General features: G+C 44.3%; 1 protein-coding gene across 6 annotated transcripts in view; it reads left to right on the top strand.

Annotated features, from left to right (window-relative positions):
* Positions 1 to 5,188: 5,188 nt before the first annotated feature.
* Positions 5,189 to 18,471, top strand: part of LOC124177458 (KH domain-containing, RNA-binding, signal transduction-associated protein 2-like) — a 124,477-nt gene continuing 111,194 nt past the window's right edge. For 5 of the 6 annotated variants that reach the window (XM_046559835.1, XM_046559833.1, XM_046559832.1 and 2 more), the window contains exon 1: positions 5,193 to 5,937. In XM_046559835.1, coding sequence (XP_046415791.1) covers positions 5,850 to 5,937 — 88 coding nt within the window. In that variant the 5' untranslated portion in view covers positions 5,193 to 5,849. Of the gene's footprint in view, positions 5,938 to 18,471 lie in introns of all 6 variants that reach the window. The other variant, XM_046559838.1, reaches the window with a different exon arrangement.

The raw sequence follows: 18,471 nt of genomic DNA, 5'->3' as shown, positions 1-18,471 counted from the left end.
GTGGAAAAATATTATCCGACAAAAGGTTCGAGAAGAGAATATACATTTTTTTCAAACAGCGACCTCGACGCCGTGGAGGAAAGGAGGGAGGAGAGGAGAAGAAAAAGCTCAGACTCCTCGATAAACAGGATTTACTTTCGGCCGCTGAGGGCTCCGTCCAACCCTTCGCAAAGAGGATAAGGAGAGAGAATTAAAGAGGAGAAGGACACGACGCGGTCTGGAGCGACGATTTGAATCGATGCCAATTTATCCTCAGGGCGAAAGGATTGCGTCTGCGTTTTTTGATTCACTTACGCCGCGGGTTTCGGATCAGAGCTCGGCGGTTTTTTTGTCTTTTGCGAAATTTCTACACTCTCGGAACTGACTTTTCTGCAGGTATTTTTGGATTCGTGAATTAGATCGGATTTGCATCGCTGATCGGTGGACAAAAATCGCTTATGTTGCACTTTCGTCGCGTTAAGGAAATTGCGGCAAGTGATTATCGTATTTCCGGTGCAGCTCACGGCCGCTTTTTACGAAAGTCGTCATCCGCGGCTCGGAAAAAGAGAACCCGGCTCATTCCAGCTGCATCGAGTCGCTAGACGGGAGATTCAACAGACCCGAATCAAACCTGAAACGTCGATAGTAAACCAGCGCGTTATTAAAAAATACTCTTGAAATACGGCAGCGTTGAAAAATTCACTCCTCCAAGATTTTTTCCAAAGCCCTTGGTAAAAAGGTAAAGAACATCCGATTCCGGCGGCGTTTCGAATCCGAAATTGTTCGCCCCTCTCGAAACCAGAATAATTATAATAATTATATGCGAAGAACGAAGGGAATTAAATCGAGGAAAGCAGGGGTGAGATTTTGCAAAGCGGTTCACTCGTCGATAATTTCATTCCGTCGGCTGCAATCGCCGACCTTGAGGGCACCTTGAGGTCGACGATCATCTCTCGTGCAGGGTGAAAATGGAGGAGGACGAGGGGGAGGAGAGAGGCGAGGGAGTAAAACGACGCGCATTAGCTTCGCCGCATTTAATAACCCGGCTCTTATCCTACCGTGCCCCAGGCGGACGTTCATATAGCGTTTCATGTCGCGCGTCATATTGCTCCTTCTGCCATGATTATGGCACTCAACTGGTGGCGTGCAGTGTGGATATTTGGCGGTTAGAGCGGTTCGGCTGTTTACCGAAATTATGACATCCAACACGGCCGAAAACAGGCGCGATAGCCGATGGCCGATTATTTTCCGACTTTCACCTCCGCGGAAAAAGGTTTGCTTTCGTCAGAAATTATCGAGGGTTCGAAAATCTTTCGTGGGTCCGGGTCTCGTTACACACGCGATCGTCAGCCCTGAAATATTTCATCGGCGGTCCGATTCTTCGCCCTAATTTTTGATTCGGAACCCTCGGCCTTCTTTCACGGCGCAGCCTGCGGCTTGGTATTCTTTTCTTCTTCCGACCCTCGAAACCCCCGACCGTGACATTTTTCTCCTTTGACCCGCGTCACGCGCTGAATCCCCGTCAAAATAAGGGCCAGGGTTCGACCAGCTTCCCCGATTAATGTGGCGAAAAACACCGAGGGGATCCGGAATAAGGTACGGCGAGTCACTGCTCAGGGACTTTATACGCGAAAGAAATGAGAGGCGGAATCTAATCAGGATTATAAATGAGCCGCGGGTACGGGGATGAAAGCGGAACGAAAATCAGAACAAACCTCGTAATGATTAAGATGCAGCTCCCTCGAGGTATTTCGGGGATATTTTCTGGCCCACCTCGAAACACGGGAAAGATTCGTTGTTTGGATTTAAATCAGCCCCTGCGGAATTTCATCCCTTTTTTATTCCTCTCCCGCAGGTGTAACGTGTGTATATGTGTGTGCGTGTGTGTGTGTGTGTGTGCTTTTTTAATTTGTTTTATTTTTCACGGATAATAAGTTTCCAAAGCTTATATCACGCTTTGTAAGTTTACGGCATGCGGTAGATGCCAGACCCATTTTGTCGACAGGTGTCTAAAATTGTTGAAAATTTCAATATTTTCGACGATGTGGTCCGAAGTTTCGTGAAAATCGGATTTCCGAAGTTGACCTGACGTTTCGCGAATTTACACGGTTCGCACCGAGATTTTGTCAAGCGTCGTAAAAATAAGACATACCTAAGCACGACAAATGCGGGAAAATGTTTGCAAATTTCCGAAATTCTCCACGGCGGTTTGAAATATCAAAAACGTCAAATTCCGCGACGTATAAATCCCGCGGATGACGGAGGTCGATTTGAAATTCAATTAAACGTCATTCGACGGAAGTTAATCTTCGTCGCAGTCGGCGTGATATGACGAATCTCGCGCAGATGTTAAGTTCAGCGGTGCTGATTATTCAAAACTTTCCACCACCGGCTCACTTTAAAAGCCTTTCAGTATTAAGGGACTTACAAGTTGTTCGCTCCTCTCCATTGTTCGAAATACGATAGCGGAGGGCTGAAATACCTCGCGGTATTACCGCGGCATGGACGCTTTATACGACTACGGCTACGTGTTGCGAGTAACGAGCGAGTCGTCGCGTCGCGGTCGCTCGTTGCGTCGGAGCTTTTATTTTTTGCCATTGTTACAAACGAAAGCGTTCGCGCGGAAGCTTAAAGCTGCCGCAAAATTATCTCCCCGCAGTTTCGTTATATTCGTTTGATAAATATTTATCAACCGGGTAGCAATAAACGGCAGGCAACAATGCGTTCCAAGGGGAATACTTTCGCCAGAAATCATCGGTTAATTACCGTCTTGCGGTTCCTGGATGTTTTCAGCTCCATTAGCCGATTACGGACAAGAACGCGCGGGGGAGGAAAAAACGAGGAAAATTAAATGCGAAACGACGACGAAGACACGAATTCCTTCCCGTAACTTTCCTTTCCATTTTAACGCTCATTAGCGCCCTTTTAACGCCTTGGACTATAATAAAGTGGCCCCCCCCCCCCCCTCCACCCCCGGCATTTTCAGTTACGGAAAATTCTCGGGGCCAATGTACTTTGTACCAGCTCTTTCATCCGCGATCAAGCAAAATCATTCCCGATAGCATTGTCGCGTTTGTAAAGCCAAAACCAATAACAAAAAAAGATAAAGTTTATAACCGCGCGTGAATGAAGAGCCCGAGCTTTTCGTTCCAAATATGTCGCCATTCGTTCAAACCTCGCAATTGCTTTATGTTCAAACCGAGGGGGCGGAAATGTTGGAAAATGGAATTCCATCATTTTTTATCCGATTTTCACAACGCTGCAATTTCCCCGCAGCAATCTTATTGGTCGTCTCAGCAAAATTCCAAATCTGATTCCATCCTGTTTCGCTCTGTCAGATTTCATTTCACACTCAAATTTGAATATGTATACTCGACATGTTTTACCAATCCTTGGCGATATATACCCAATTTCTATAAATTTTACACCAATATTGTCACCCAATTTGATCGGTCGGCGTTGTCTCGTCATTATTTTGCACCAAGATAGGCAAAGAAGTCTGAACTCCATTTTTTAAGGAGCGTAGAGGCGTGCCGTTTACACAAAACTGCTTGAAACGGTTTAAACTGTCGCCATAAGGACACTCTGAATAGTTCGAGTCCAGCAGAATGTAGAACAAAAAGGTACCGACTTGATTTCCGCACGTCCTGCAAGTTTCCAACTTTTAGCACGAGTAAGGAAGTGGCGATGCTCGGCACTGTGATAATACGGCAGCTTGCGGGCTTTTCGTAAGTTTCAAAGGCGAACGAATGAAGAAACGGTTTTACAGGACGAGGAGAAAGCTGGTATTCAGATTATTTATGAAATTTTCGCGAAACGTGATATTGGAAATCCCGAGCTTCGAATCGTCGCTCGATTCAATTTGGCGCGTTGATTGGTGATTGGAAATAATTCCTCGATCGAAACCCGTTGAAAAATCTTCGATACCCGCTGCAGCAGGCTTTCAATAACAATTACAGTCCGCGTCACTCTCGCTGAGAGCTGACGTCATAAGCACGTTGAAACGAAGCGTTGGCCGATCGTCGAAACGAAGGTGTATTGTCGGTGGGTAATTAGAAACGGCTACGAATTCAGTCCGGACGGTATTATACGTATATCTGTGAACAAAGCGATTGGACGGCAAGTTCCATTGAAAATGGAAAAATCAGGGACCCGGATTGCTCATCGTCGATCTATTGTTTGACAATGAGTGCGATTTCACAGTCAGAAATAACCCGAACATTGCAAGGGGCCCGGAGAATTTACGATGTTTGAAGAGCTCGGAATTACCGGATATCGGGGAATAACATTGCTGCACGGTAATAGCGTCGGAAGAAAAACGACGAATTCAAGGCTGCAGCAGGGCTCGAGCTTTCGAACGATAATAAACACCTCCGAAGCGCGGCCTGGGGAAAACCGCGCCTGTGATACCTGACAAATTACGGTCCGTGGAAAATAAAGCTCGGCCGGCAGCCGCGGAATTCGCGAATGCAGATTATGGGTGAGGAGAAAAAGAGCGAAATTCCTCTCGCGCATCGGAGGAGAATTCCGCTTCTCACCTGCGGTCATCAACGCCTCCTGCCGTTACACCCTTGACGGCGAGACTGCGTGTGCGTGTGTTCACCGTCGTCAAAGAGACGATAGTGGCGCCGTTGATTCGAGCAGGGGACGCCGGGCGCCGCGACGCTTCAGTCTCGACCGAAAGCTCGGCGCTCTTGGTTCAACGTCGGACACGACGCCGTTAAATCGTTGCGCCGAATCAGCGCTCTGTCCCTCCGACGCCTGCGACGACGTACAGGCGTCGCGACGCATGTTGACGGAAATTTATCCTCCACTGCTGTACCTGCGTTATTGACATTGCCGGCATTTATTTAACGAGCAATAATATACGACGAAAGTTTTTCTTTTCTTTAAAACAAGCGACAATTTCTACATTTTTTCTGTATCTGATCCGTCAAGCTCGTTCGCTACACACGTTCACCAAAAACGTTTCGTTTTTTTAACTATCCGCTTCTCGGCAGCGAGCTTGTACAATTGTGACGAGAAAGTTTTCATCCCCTCTCACCTTCGCCCCTCTTCTCGCCACCGCCGCAATAACTTTTCAACGGTCCGATAACCGTAAGTGCGTCCGATAAAACGGAGGGTGTTTGTGTGTGTTTTTTTTTTTTTTATTTTTTTAAATCGCACAAGAGATAAAAAGACAACCAAATACACCCGAGAAAGATAAAAAATTAAAAAAATAAAATCGCACCATTGCGAGGGGAGAGATATTAAAAAAATAAAGACTTAAAATTTTTACAACTTGTTATAATATATCGATGTAATAAATCGAAGTATAATCTAAAATATCTGTTGCCTATAATACCGGCCGGTTGTAACTATCGTTATAATTAACGCCGTGTGCTGCACGCGATGACAATCCAGTATTTATTGAAAATATAATAATTAATCACACGGTGAAAGAGAAGGAAAAGATATCATACGTAAGAAATATTTGAAAAAATCGTCTGTAAACCGAGTGGATGGAAGAAATAATTGAAAGCAAAATTCGTTGCCCATTAATCGACCCTAAGTAACGATAAAATAATATAAAGCTTATGTAAAAAGTGCGGGAATTGAAATTTTTATTCCAAATGATAAAGCGTCGAGTACCGCAAGGATTTCTCGAAAGTTCGGTGAATTTTACCGGTTAGATAAAATAAAAAGAAAAAGAGAGCTTCAAAGAGTTTTCACAGTGCAAGGAGTGGTTTTGCTGCGTAACGAGTTGAGTGTGCGCCGAGATTAATTGCCGGCGAAAAAGAAGTGTGCTTTAAAAGCAGAGACACGCATCCCGAAAGGCGGCAGCAGGTTCCTCCCCAGGGAATTGTCCAGTGATCGTATCCCGTAGCCGCATGAAGATGGACCTCGGCGAGGAGGAAACGGAAATTGGGGGAACCCAGCACGGGCATCATCCGCACTACACGACTTACGCGAAGCACGGTAAGCTCGTTGACTTTGCCTGCGTATAACAGCAGAATTCGCTCGTTCCCGTCTCGTCCCGAGGCGAGGCTCAATTGGCCCAATGATTAAAGCTTCCTCCGAAGCAGGCCGGGATTTTATCGCCGGCTGTCTCTGTGCAGAGGCGATAAATATTTCGCCGGTCATGCAGGGGCCAATTGACATAGAATTTGGACGGCTTCGTTCCGAATTCTCAGCTGAGCTTGCAAGCATCGAAGCTTGCGGAGTGAGGCGTGATTGATGGGCATCTGCCGCGAATCCTCCCGGAAAATCTTTGTAAGCACCCAAAGCCCGGAAAATCATTTATCGATGGACGTGTAACCGAGTTTCCAACGAAGTTTCGGAACGTTATTCATACCCGATATGGGATGAATTCGGGGATACTTTCTGTCCCAACTTGATTTCAAATCGATCGGTTTTTTTATCGCCGGTTACGCGATCGTTTTAACGCGACGCATTTTCCACGATGCGAAACTGATTTCGTTCGGTAATTATTCATTAAGCAAGTAGTTTTACGAATATTCCTGCAACGAAATATCTTTAGGATTCCACAACTAAAATTTTGTTCATTTATTTCTTTGTTCAAATTGTCACTGAGCAAATCAGTAAGTTTCAAGCACAGCTCTCGAAGTTCAAGTAAGTTGAATTCCCACGAAAACCGATAAGTTATAAACTGCATCAGAAGCTGTCTTGAGTGAAATTGTACAGTGCCGGTGAAATTTTCACGAAAGAGCTTTTTCCAACAATCACTGACGTGTCAGGGATGCGAAGTGTAAAAGTATATTTCTGAAAAAGCAACGCGAAGCACAAATATAACCGAGCCTGGTGAGAGTCCTGAAAATTATTAAGGCCCCGTTGTTGTTTCCGGTGAAATATTAATTCAGGTCAACGCGTAAACCGGCCGAGCTTCCGTCGGTCTAACGAAGCTTTCAGGTAGCGTAAAAAAAATATATACACACATCTCGTTAGCTGTAACTCCGATTTAAAATGCGGCCGAATCAACGAAAGGCAAATGAAAACTGGGAAAATTACTTTATCTACCCGCCTCGCACTCTAAACACACACACGTACAACTTTCGCACAGCTTCCAAGCCCCCGTTTCATAAACCCGTTGCGATTTATTCTCACCTAAATGTACCCGAAGAGAGTCGGTTGTCGATTCCTGTCAAAGAACAGCCGGATTTCCCGATTAGGGTTAAACTAGAGTTATAATTTAAGATTAAAGAGCAGGTTTTTTCTTGCAGTCAAGCATCTCTTCCACTCGTTACTACGGAGAGCGATATCGTACCTTGTTCAGAGATATCAGAGAGAAAAGGGGAATAATCGGTAGAAAATACAGTTCGAAATAAACTCACGACGCTTTGGTGATAAATGGTAAAGAGCAGCGAATCGTCATGATCTTGGAACGGACTTGTGTAAATAAATGTCAAGTTTTATCGCGAGAAGCAGAAAATAAAAAATAACGCTCTCCAAGCTGCGAGGGTGAAGAAAAGGGGTGAGTTTCGGTCCGGACCGAGGAACGACTAGGTCAGGGTAACCATTTTACCGGCAATCGGAGCTGACGCGAAAATTGAACCCAGGGTGATGGATAAAACGGTAGGTACCTAAGTAGTTTTATATCAATCACGTCAATTGGATTTATTCCAAGCGAATACCCGTGTCATCTTCAACCGAAAAAGCGTCGATGCCAAGTCCTCTCGTCCTCGACTCTCTCCATTATATCCGTCGAAGGGAAATTCCGGTCTGTTCGTTGACGGTGAGACGTTTGCGGGGATCCTCGTTTTAAGCCAAATTTAATATTGAGCGTATACGATGACGGTCGGAGGACGCCGAAGGAAGGATGAGAAGAAGTTAAATTAAGGCAGTCTCTCGGAAGGGTTCCGGGAAAACTTGACGGGTCTTTTGACTCTCGACCCGCAACCCTCTCGGTCCTTCGTCCTTATACCTCCCTCCTTCCAACCACCTCTCGTTTATTATCGGTTTGTCCTGCACTCGTTGAGTCGAAACCGTCGAAACGAAGACGTCGCCGCCTCCTCGTCCCTCTCGATAATTGAGAAACTTTATCGGATTATTTTCAATACGCTGCGATCGATAAGAGAAAAGAATTAATTGAAAGGAAAAGAATGTTGTAATATGAAAGCGGAGTACGCAACACGGTGTTATTACGCGATTATCGCACAAATTATCTTTCTCCGTCAGGAATTACACACGCAGACGATGAAACGTCGGAATTAAGGGCGATTCTTAGCCTCTAGATATGTCCTAGGATCGATTTGTCCGAGTGCCAGTCAGTCGGACAAAGCGACTGCTTTAAAATCGCATTCACTTGACCTTTTTAAATTGCCCCCGATTAACTGGAAAAATTCAATCAGCCGTGGTTACGAAGAAGAGATTGGATCGCACAGTCCATTAGATTATATACCCTATATTCACCCTCTTATACACGCGGTACTTTTAAATCATAGTCGGAGGGGGAGACGCTCCGTTCTCGTAATAAGTTTACTCAAAAATATTTTCCTTGTATATGATGAATTTTTATCGTATTCCTTTTTACTTTTCTTCAACTTGGATTCCCTCACGTCAGTCTCAGGTCCTTCTAACTTTTATAACATCTGTATCTCTTCTCGTTCTTCTTTTGCAAATGTCATTTTAATTATTCCGTTGAGGGAATCTTGCAAGGCCCTTGCAATTTCAAGGACTTAAATTGCGTAGCCTCAACGTTTTTCGTACAAATCGCAGGAGCGATTATTGTTTTCAGACATTTTTGCATGTGTCATAAATTTGCAGTTTATTTGCTGCAAGTTAACGCCCTGCAATCGACGATCAATTACTGCAGTCAATATATTATCTCGTGAAAGCTTTTCATAGGTCAAAACTGTAATGAGCTCAGTGCTATTGGATTTACGAAGAATAGAAGCTTAATTATGATGTAAATCCAGCGTTTTCTATTAAATCATTTTAAAACCTGACGATTTTCTGTCCCGAGATGAAGCGTAAAGTATACGACTTGAAGCCCGGGAATAAATCATGACCACGAATTTGACTTGAAACCGTCTCCAGAACTTGATTTCACTAAAGTCCGCGTGTGCCGGCACGTTTTATTTCTGGATTTCGGCGTGAATTTCTTCTTCTGTTTTTGCTTTTTTTTTTTGTTGCCAAGAGTCGCAGCGCTGCCGTACGGCGAGAGAGATATTTGAAAAATTCTGTCGGTGTTCCTACGCTCAGGGTGCGCAGCGTATATATATGTATATATATACGCATATAACAAGCGGCTAGAAGATGAATAAATAACGACTGAAATTGACAGTGATAAGTGCGAAAATGCTTATTCAAATGCGTAGATAATTGAAGAGGGTCTACGCCCGAAGAAGTTGATTGAACTTGAAAGCTCGTTGTCAGTTCTAGCTGTTAGCTTACATAAATATTACGAGTATCTACACCGAACCCGTGGAATGGGGATCATTGCCGATGATGTGACAGGGTGACTCGTACCCACGCGTTTCAGGAGCTTCCTTGCTAATTAAGGCAGGCCTTAATTACAGGCGGGGAGTGCACACCGCCGTTAATTTCGATATGTACCTGCACGCTACCGGGTCGATGATTCCGTTTACCATTTGCGTGTAACATTTCTCGCCGAACGAGTTATAAATCAGAATAAAATTTTCCCCGGTAACAAGAATTTCACCTCTAACATTCACGAGCCTTGCAGTCGTGAAGCTTTGAGTTATTATACGCTCGCAATTAAAATATGTTGGATAAAATTTGGCCGTATTTTATTTCTCAAGCAACAGCAGCGGCGGCAGCTCGTTCGCTGAAGCAAATCCGCAGTCAGTCGTCTCTTTGAGCGAGTCTCTCTACACACTTGTGTAAATCGCGTACAATTTGAACCAGCACTTTGCGTTTGCGTGTCGCGATCATAAAGACTGTCGCTGGTGCAGCGTTGCTTGAATTCTCCTCTTGAATGAAAAATATACGATTCGTGGATTTTGGAGCGCGGCACGTAGTTGAAATTGAATCGAAATTCGAGTAGGTTAGGTCTATTTCTACCCACGGCCCACATGCCCGACACGTTCGCTCCTCCACGCGGGACTGAAAAAGTAAGGCTGTTATTGCCGGCCAGGCCTCGAAAGCTCTTCCGAAACGACTCGTACAAGTGAAAGCGTCTCCCGTTGCACACGTGTCATCAATTCGTCTTACTAAAAAGACGACGGAAACGTGCCAGACGAGAATCGTGTGTTTTTGTTTTCTATACGTAATCGCTCGCCCGTCTTTCGACAGCACGTATAATCTCCGCTCCTCATCTCCCGAAACCCACCTTCCTAAATTACCAAATCTCAAAACTGGCTTTGCCGGATTGTTTTTCAAAGACCGGAAGATCAAACAAACGCCTTGATCCGTTTTTAAGCTCTACGCTTTACGTCCGTTTTCCAAAATCATTGCTCACGGTTAATCGGAGAATGTCGGAATTGAGATGAACGTTGAACGAAAGTAGCAGAAAAGACGTGTAATCGGATTTAAAAATGACGAGTCATCGACTAATCGAAATGCATTTCCATGCACTGCGTGTCATCATTCTATTTTTCCAGATATTAAATTTACGAGGTATATTTCAAGTATTAAATTTAAATTGCAAAAACCGCCTCTCGTCGAAACTAGTAGTCGTCTTATTTCGCTGGTCTCGAAAAATTTGCATGTAATTTGAATGAAATTTATAGTTTAAAGAGAAGTGAAGGTAACAAAAGGCTTTCGCTACAAAACTGAGCTAGCAATAGCAATATTTTTCGCAAATGAAATACCCGCGGTATTGTTTATATAATTAAGCTTTATTGATTCCTTCTTCGCACGTTCAGTCAGTCAATTTGATTGCGTTTCAAGCTTCGCTCAAAGAACCCGCACAGATTGCACGGTTATCCGTATACGAATCAGTGAGGATTTAAGGGTGTCCTCTAATCGACCATCGGCTAAATTAAAACTTGTTGGTGAACCACTTCGGGTGGTGAAAGCTCTCCAACCGAGTGCTTCTTATTACAGGCATAACGTTTTACCGCGAATTCGAATAATCCTTTCAATATTAAAATTCCTCTTTCTTTCTTTCGAGTGCAAAACTCGAGGCTTCTTCTCTTCGGAAAGCAATTATTCAATGAGACGATACCACCGGAACCGGACGCTCGAGTTTCAGACCGCGATTATATAAGAAGTCGACTCGAAAGCTCGACTGTCCCGCCGCTCGAGGCTCGCAGGTGCTTTTCAATTGTGCAATGCGACTGTATAGAAACTTTCCTAAAATACATTTTCAACTCCGACCACCGGAGTAATCCAGTTTCCAACTAGCCAACACCAAAGGGAACTCTCTCCGTGGCTAACTGGGAACAACCCAACTCGTCCTACGGGATTCGGGAACAGCGTTGTCACTTCCGCCGATGCGAGCATCCCGGACCACGTCGAATCGCATATCTCGATTCGTTGCGTTCCTCTATCGCCCGCGGTATGCATTTCGATTAATTTCGACACGTTTGAAATTTGTGCTCATTCGTCCGGGCTATCCGCTGATATGCATTCTGCAAATGAGATTGCACGCATCGTGGACGCTGAATTCTGTCAAAGTATCCGTGGATAACTCTGCAGTCTCACTTTGTGCGGCAAGCAGATGAACTCGACAATTCGTTCACGTTTTACACCCGTATTATAAACGTAGAATTTCACGCCGCTACCGTCAACGTTTGATCTGGTTATATCGGAGAGTGTGAGTCTCTTATTGTCAGCGATAACAGTGCCGAGTGCATAATCAAGTCGCACGGAAAAATTCACAAGCAATTGGCAAAAGTTAACTGACATTTCGGGTACACGTTGTCAGGATCGTAGATACTTTTTGCAAAAATCGTCCTTCTCGTTGACTCGTGAAACTTGTACGTTGGAAATAAAACTGCACGCTTTTCTGAACCGTCGTCAAGAATTTTTGCACCGAGTGTACAAGTTCAAGAAGATCCTCTTGGCATGATAATGTGTAATACCAATTTCGTTGATCTCGAAATCAGTGTTTGGTTGATTTGGAAAATGTGAGCGCACGAGGGAAATGAGAAACGCGGCGCGCAGGGAGAGAGAATAAATGGTATGAAATCTGATTTTGCGAATTTGTTTGAAGAGGAAGAGACGCCGCCCCTTCCACGTCTTCCATCAATACGCGCATGCAGAGAGGAAGTTCGCGGAGGGAAATATTCCACGGGTCTTTTCAAGCCTTAGCGAAGAAGAATCCGGCTGTTGAGTGAAGGGTCGAATGTATTCTTCGGAGTCGTTCCATGCCTGAGAGAGGCGTCTACCTAAACCTTAGGAGTTACGGAATCCAGACTTCGGGTTGTAAAGAAAGAAGAGGTGAGATTTTAGGAGAGGGACGAGGAGGACGGAGAGAAAGATACAGCCGGGTCTCACGGTTTTGTTTGAGGGAGGAAAGTTTAAAGGAAGAAAGACGCACGGTACATACAGCGAATATTCGCTTCATATATTCGCGGCGGGGTTTCTTGACGTCATCGATCGATTTTCCGTGTCAAGCCGTATCCGATACTCTAAACATGGAACCGTGAACGTATGCGCTGGTCTGTTTCGCGAGATATACGGAACGTATGTCTGAAGAAGATGCGGGATTCGTTGCTTATTTCCGACGTTCAAAGCTCTCTGGAAAATAATTGGTATCGTTATTATTGTCATTTCCTTTTTCTCGCACAATCGATTTTTTACGAGGCAATGTTTTTTTTTTCTCGCAAGCCTCGAACGTTCCGGATGATTGAATTCTTATTCATAATTGCAAATGAGTCAATTTATCCTAAATATAAAGAAGAGAGAAAATAAAAATCGAGGCAGAGAGAAGGCGAGGTTCATTTCTGGCAGTTTTATTCAGATTCTCCAGCCAGCTTTCACTCATTTATTAGATTTGATTTGTTCAATTGTTTTCTCTCATTATTATCTTTCCATTGTGGAAATTCCGCTGCTGAACTCGGTTAATTGATGCTAATTTTTCTGCTCGAGTACCGTGTGATTGATATTAAGTATTTGTTATTTAGGAGCATACTCCAAGTCTTTTTACCCAAAGTATTTCACGGTAATAACGGCTGAATAAAAAATGTCTGCATCTAGACTTTTGATCAAATTACCGTGGGCTGAAACAGATGCCACGTGTAGAGAAAATTGAGATCTGCTCCGAGAAACCTTAGAATTTTGAGGAATTCAAATGCGAAATTTCGTTGTGACCCTGAATTTAACAGCGCGAAGCCATGCGTGTAGGACGTAATCAACTCGCGTATGCTCGAAATGCCGAGCGATATAGAGCTGGGATCGACCCGAAGATCAACCAAGTATTTCGACAGTTCTTCGGGGAAATTTATCACCGTAAATTGATACGAAAAACACATTCACCAAATATTTTCATACAAACGAAAAGCTGCGGGCTCGGCTGGCTGAGGGTATCCAATTTTTCTCTGCTTATTTGCCGTGAGCACACAAACCTGTAGAAGGGAGTCTGAATTTACTATCTGCGGTAAAAGAGCGAGCCGGTGAGTGGAATTCCCATTAACGAAAGTGAGAGGAGAGCAACAGCGTAGCAAAAAGCTGCCCTAATTATCGCTGCAGGGATTAAGCATCGAGTCCAAAACCGACAAATCAAGCTGTCACTTATAATCTGAATGAAAAACTTTATTGTGCGAAGAATCTATAGCAAAGCGAAAGGAGAAATTTCGGCGTATAATCGCGGAGTTAAATTGAAAGTCGCGTTCGTCGTCCGGTCGATCTGAACGAAAAGTCGAGGGGATAAAATTAGAATAAGGCAAAGCCGGGAGTCGTTCGTGTGGGAGGCAGCAGCAGGTGTTTCTCTGTCTTCCGTTCTCTTTCTCTCGGTATATTTGAGGGTGAAAAATAGCGAAATCGAAGCGCTAGATGCGCTGGTTCGATTGAAAAGCACGTTCGATACGTCGGCGGGACGTCTTTATTAGTTTTTTTTTATATAGACTCTCGCAGATTCGTATATATAAAGGGAAAAAACCACCGGTTCGTACAGACTCAGCCGGAAGTGATCAAGTGGGTGGCCGGACCTCTCTGGTTTGGCATCAAAGGCGAGAACGCCAGTCTCAAAGTCTCTTTATCCCAGAGTAAAATAGACTCGCAAGCCTCGTTCCAGAGCTTTTCAATGCCGTTCAATGCCCAGGGCAGCGACGACTCTTTGGATAACGCTTCGTCTCGAAATCACGGACTTACAGTTACTCAAAACATTAGTCTTCCTAAAGCCCCAGTGGCATTATACCCTCGAAGGAAATTAAATTCCTTAACACATGGGAAAATGCTGGGGTGGATCTATACCAAGAATTCAATCTGGTTGGATACCATCGAATTAGATCTGGTTAGATCAGGTCATACAATGTGTTGGAGAAACGATCTTATTATTCCTCAAACAACGATCGCAATTTCTCGGTAATCTGTAATCAGACAGTATTTAATTTCACATAGAAATAAGTTTATATGACATTTTCACAATGTCCGAGCTTTAGAGCAAGTCTGCTTGTGCTTTCACCAACTCTTTGCGAATACGGTATGTCAGTCGATTGGTTCTTAAGCGATTTCTTGATAAACTTAGAAAACTAGGAATGCTCGAATCTGCTAGAAGAGTCTTCGGTAATATGGAATTGGCGATTTTCATCGTGATCCTATTTTGCCCAATATCTCAAGAATCTCGACTCCAAGACGCGAGCTTGACGGATTGCTCATTTCTCAAGAATTGAAAAACGAGCAGGCAATATTGCGTTATTTACATTCTTGTAGTGGTTCGATTCTCAAGATTTCGAAGCTCGAGTGCCAGTCCTTGAATAAAAAACGTATCCATCAATGGATCAGGCTCGATATTTCCATTACATGCATCGAACTGGTTCTGCTCGCGGGGCTGGAGTGACTGGTAGGTAATGAGACCCGTCGTACTGTTCGATTCATACGAGAGCTGGAGGAGAATTATTTTTCTCCCGCGAAACGACCGTCTGAGACCGAGTTGAGAATACCCTGCGATATAAACACGGAGAACGAGTGTGTCGTGGAAATCGGTGGGTGGGCGAGGATAATTTATTTATGAGACACAACAAGAGGTGGTGCGGAGCCGGGAGAAGGCTTGAGTCAAAGGGGCGGTAGACTTTACCACGAGTTCCTCGAGTCACCTGGAACTCCGCCAACCGCTTTTGATGTAACAGTTTGACTTCCGAGGACGGCAGGTATGAGTTTCGTTAACAAATGATAATCCCGAGGCTTGCGAATCGCTCTGTTTGGTCTGTTTGTCGCACCGAAAGCTCCGAGCTTGCACAGCGCACCTCCGCAGAGTGCAGGACTACTCACTCGCGTTGGCGAGCATCACCGGCACCTCCAATGACGGCACAAAGCTACGACGCTCTGTATTGCGACATCTGGTAAATACAGCTTTCGCATTACATGTGGTCACCCTAACAATGAGCAAACACCGCTACCATACACAGCATGTGTTTTGTGGCCGCACCAACCGAACCTCATCCAATATATATGCGACAGGCACACGTAATTAGTAGCTTCCGTTACCAGGAGGGATTACCGCTACTTCTCTTATAAATTGTTACGAATTAAGCTTGCGTCGTCCTTAATCATACCGTGGAAAAAGGAGGAAGGTACGCGATAAATTTATTCGGATTTGAACCCGGATTATACCGAAAATATAGGTACGCGGTTGCCCAGCAAGTGAATGATAATTCCTTGACCAACCGAAAATTTTCCGTGACACCGCAAAAGCACAAAGCTCACTCTCTTCACGAGTTTGGTTTGAAATTTAACACGGTTCACGATCAGCAGAATCTGTCCTACCGTTCGGAAGTAAATCTCCAGTTTGCATTTTCTGCTTCGTTAAAAATTTCTCTCCACATTTATTGGACACCCTTTTTACTTTCCGGACAATCTTTTCTTCCCACTCGTACTCTTGGAAGTTTGTCCGTGGATCAGAGAATCCCTGTGACAAAGAGCATACTTGATGAAATGTCTGTTCGTCAAGTTTTTGCTTTGGAATTTTCTAACTTTTCACCCGCTTTTCTTCACGTACAATAATGACTGTAGCAGCAGGTGCGAGTTTATACTCTGCAAATTTTCTGATAATCAATAGTTAACAACTAATTAATAGCTGCCCACGGCTCGATGGCGGGTAAATATTGACACCGTGCAGAGAGATGGCGGGTTGAAAATTTACAGTGCACCAAGAACTTTAGCAAGAGAAACTTTGAGGCTCGAATATCCGAGGGATAAACTGTCGCTGACGTCTCTACGCCGTTCGCATAGTTATAACTACGGAACAAACTCTTCGACGAAATTTTCTCGGTAAAACCTCTGCGTCTCCCGAAGCAGCGTTGAAGGACAGAGAATCCGAAACTGACGCCGTCGCGAGGCTTTCGGTGAAACACGCTTATCCCTGGAGGGTCCGAGGGCTTCAGGTTTCGAAGTCCTGAGCGGCATAGGCAACGAGGAAATTGACAAAGAGCACCGAACCATGTATTGTCAAGTTACGACGTTTAGAGAAAGAAGCCTCCGCAGTCTTCGCTAATTGTAAGCTATCCGAGTCAATGCCGCGAACGTCAAGTCGAAGGCCAACGACTCTTCGTGTGAACGAAGACAAGTGTCTCTCCCCTAGAAAGGGACGAACCAATAGAATTCAGAACTATCCGCTCTTGTGCCTCTTTGTATATGTAAGCAAGGCCTGCGTGCCACTTATGAAAGAAAAAAAAAATCTAGAACCAGTTAGAACCAAAGTGAAATCTAGTTAACATCAATTATCCGCAGCAAACACATCACGAATTATGCATTTGATATATTTTTTTCATTGATTTCTCCACTGAATTCAAATAATCATTAAACATTGGATTATTAAGAATCCATCGCGCTTGTGTAAGTAGTAAAATATTTGTCACAAACCAGCGTGAGCACTTCACGTATCTATTTTCACACGTAGAGTCTTTCAGCTCGACACCCCCATCGTGAAATCGGCCAGTCGCACTGATGCGAGTAAAATCTCTGACCCAGAAAATTTGAAAATGATTGACGCGAGTTCATGGCTATACCCGGAAACGAAGTTGGGGGTGAAATCAAGGTCCATAGACGTCGATCTTTCGGCGGTCCCTGGCGCAAAATAAGTAAAAATAATTTTTTCTACAATGTTTTTGCACCACCTCTGGGCGAATTATTTCTCGGTGAAAATGAAACGGTAATTTTATTCCCATTTCCTCACAGTCGACGCGGTGTTTGAATTCGAGCTGACGTGTACCGTAGATGTTACAACAGCGCTGCGACTGATGGAATCATTCTGCCTAAGACGATATTGGCGATCCGGTTTATTTTGAGTAGTTGCCTGGCAGTTAGGTGTCAATAAATTAATGCATAATTTCTGCATCACAGGGATTACCGCGAATATTTGTCTGGGCGTGGGAGGAAAAACAGGCGTGTGGTTAGATTCGAGGTGTGTCATACTCGCGTTGATGTTTGCCCAACGTGTCCAAGCGAGAGAGAAATAGAGAGAGAAAGAGGGAGGGAGAGTTATCTCCCAACTGAATGGAAGGGGCGGGGAAAGTTGTCTTTGAATATTATCGACATTTCTGTCAATTGAGCTTCAGCTGCCTGCACGACGAAACCGGGATGTTTAACCAGCTGAATGGCTCGCTGGTTCAATCGATTAGAAAATATCTACGTCAGAGCTGTTGCAGTCCATTTAGTGACCGAAGAATTACGCTCGAAGCTTAAAAAGTTTCACTAAAAAGCCGAATTCTTCGTACATGTGTGCGATACGGATGCAGGGATAGGAATATGATCGAATTTAGTGTGAACAGGAAAGTGTAGACGAAAAATAAAGAATAACGTTTTCCCTGAGATATAGTGGATGTGTGCACGCCTTTCACTGTCGCACCAACGACAAACAGAAGCTCCTTGAAAAATATTAGGAGAATATCGAAGAAAGTTTGAAGATGATGACACACACGTCTGCGCCTGCTCTCGAGAACTTGGGAGAGGCTAAATAAAAGTGAAATATTAGTTCTTGAAGTCTGCGATACGCGGGGCTTCGGAACCCGATGCATTGTTCACCGTTTCCCAAGACGGAATAAGAAAGTCTCCGAAAAAGAGGTTCCTTGGAAATTGGTTCAACGGATTTCTCTCGGTCTCAGTCGCCTGAAAATCCTCCACGACGATATCTTCCTGAATTCTGTGCAAAATTAAATGAAAAGGGACTAGATTTGTTCCGCACTGAAGACCCGAATATTTATGAGCATTAGTGATTGTTCACCAGCTGTGAACAGTCTGATACTCAAGCAGCTAAGCTCAATATCCGCCTGGGTCTCAACTCAACCCAATTTCGGGATTCTTCGTATCGAGGCTCCGGTTCTGTGAAATACCTGTAATCAAATTGACGCTTATTCGCGAATTTCTGCCCGCTTCTCCCTTTCGGAATCGAATCTTTGCGCGATAGAGGGTCAAGTATAAGTCGAGTGT

Source organism: Neodiprion fabricii, chromosome 3 (genome assembly GCF_021155785.1).
Source record: "Neodiprion fabricii isolate iyNeoFabr1 chromosome 3, iyNeoFabr1.1, whole genome shotgun sequence".
Taxonomy (NCBI): domain Eukaryota; kingdom Metazoa; phylum Arthropoda; class Insecta; order Hymenoptera; family Diprionidae; genus Neodiprion; species Neodiprion fabricii.
Note: the sequence above shows the minus strand (reverse complement) of the source record. Positions and strands in the feature narration are given on the sequence as shown.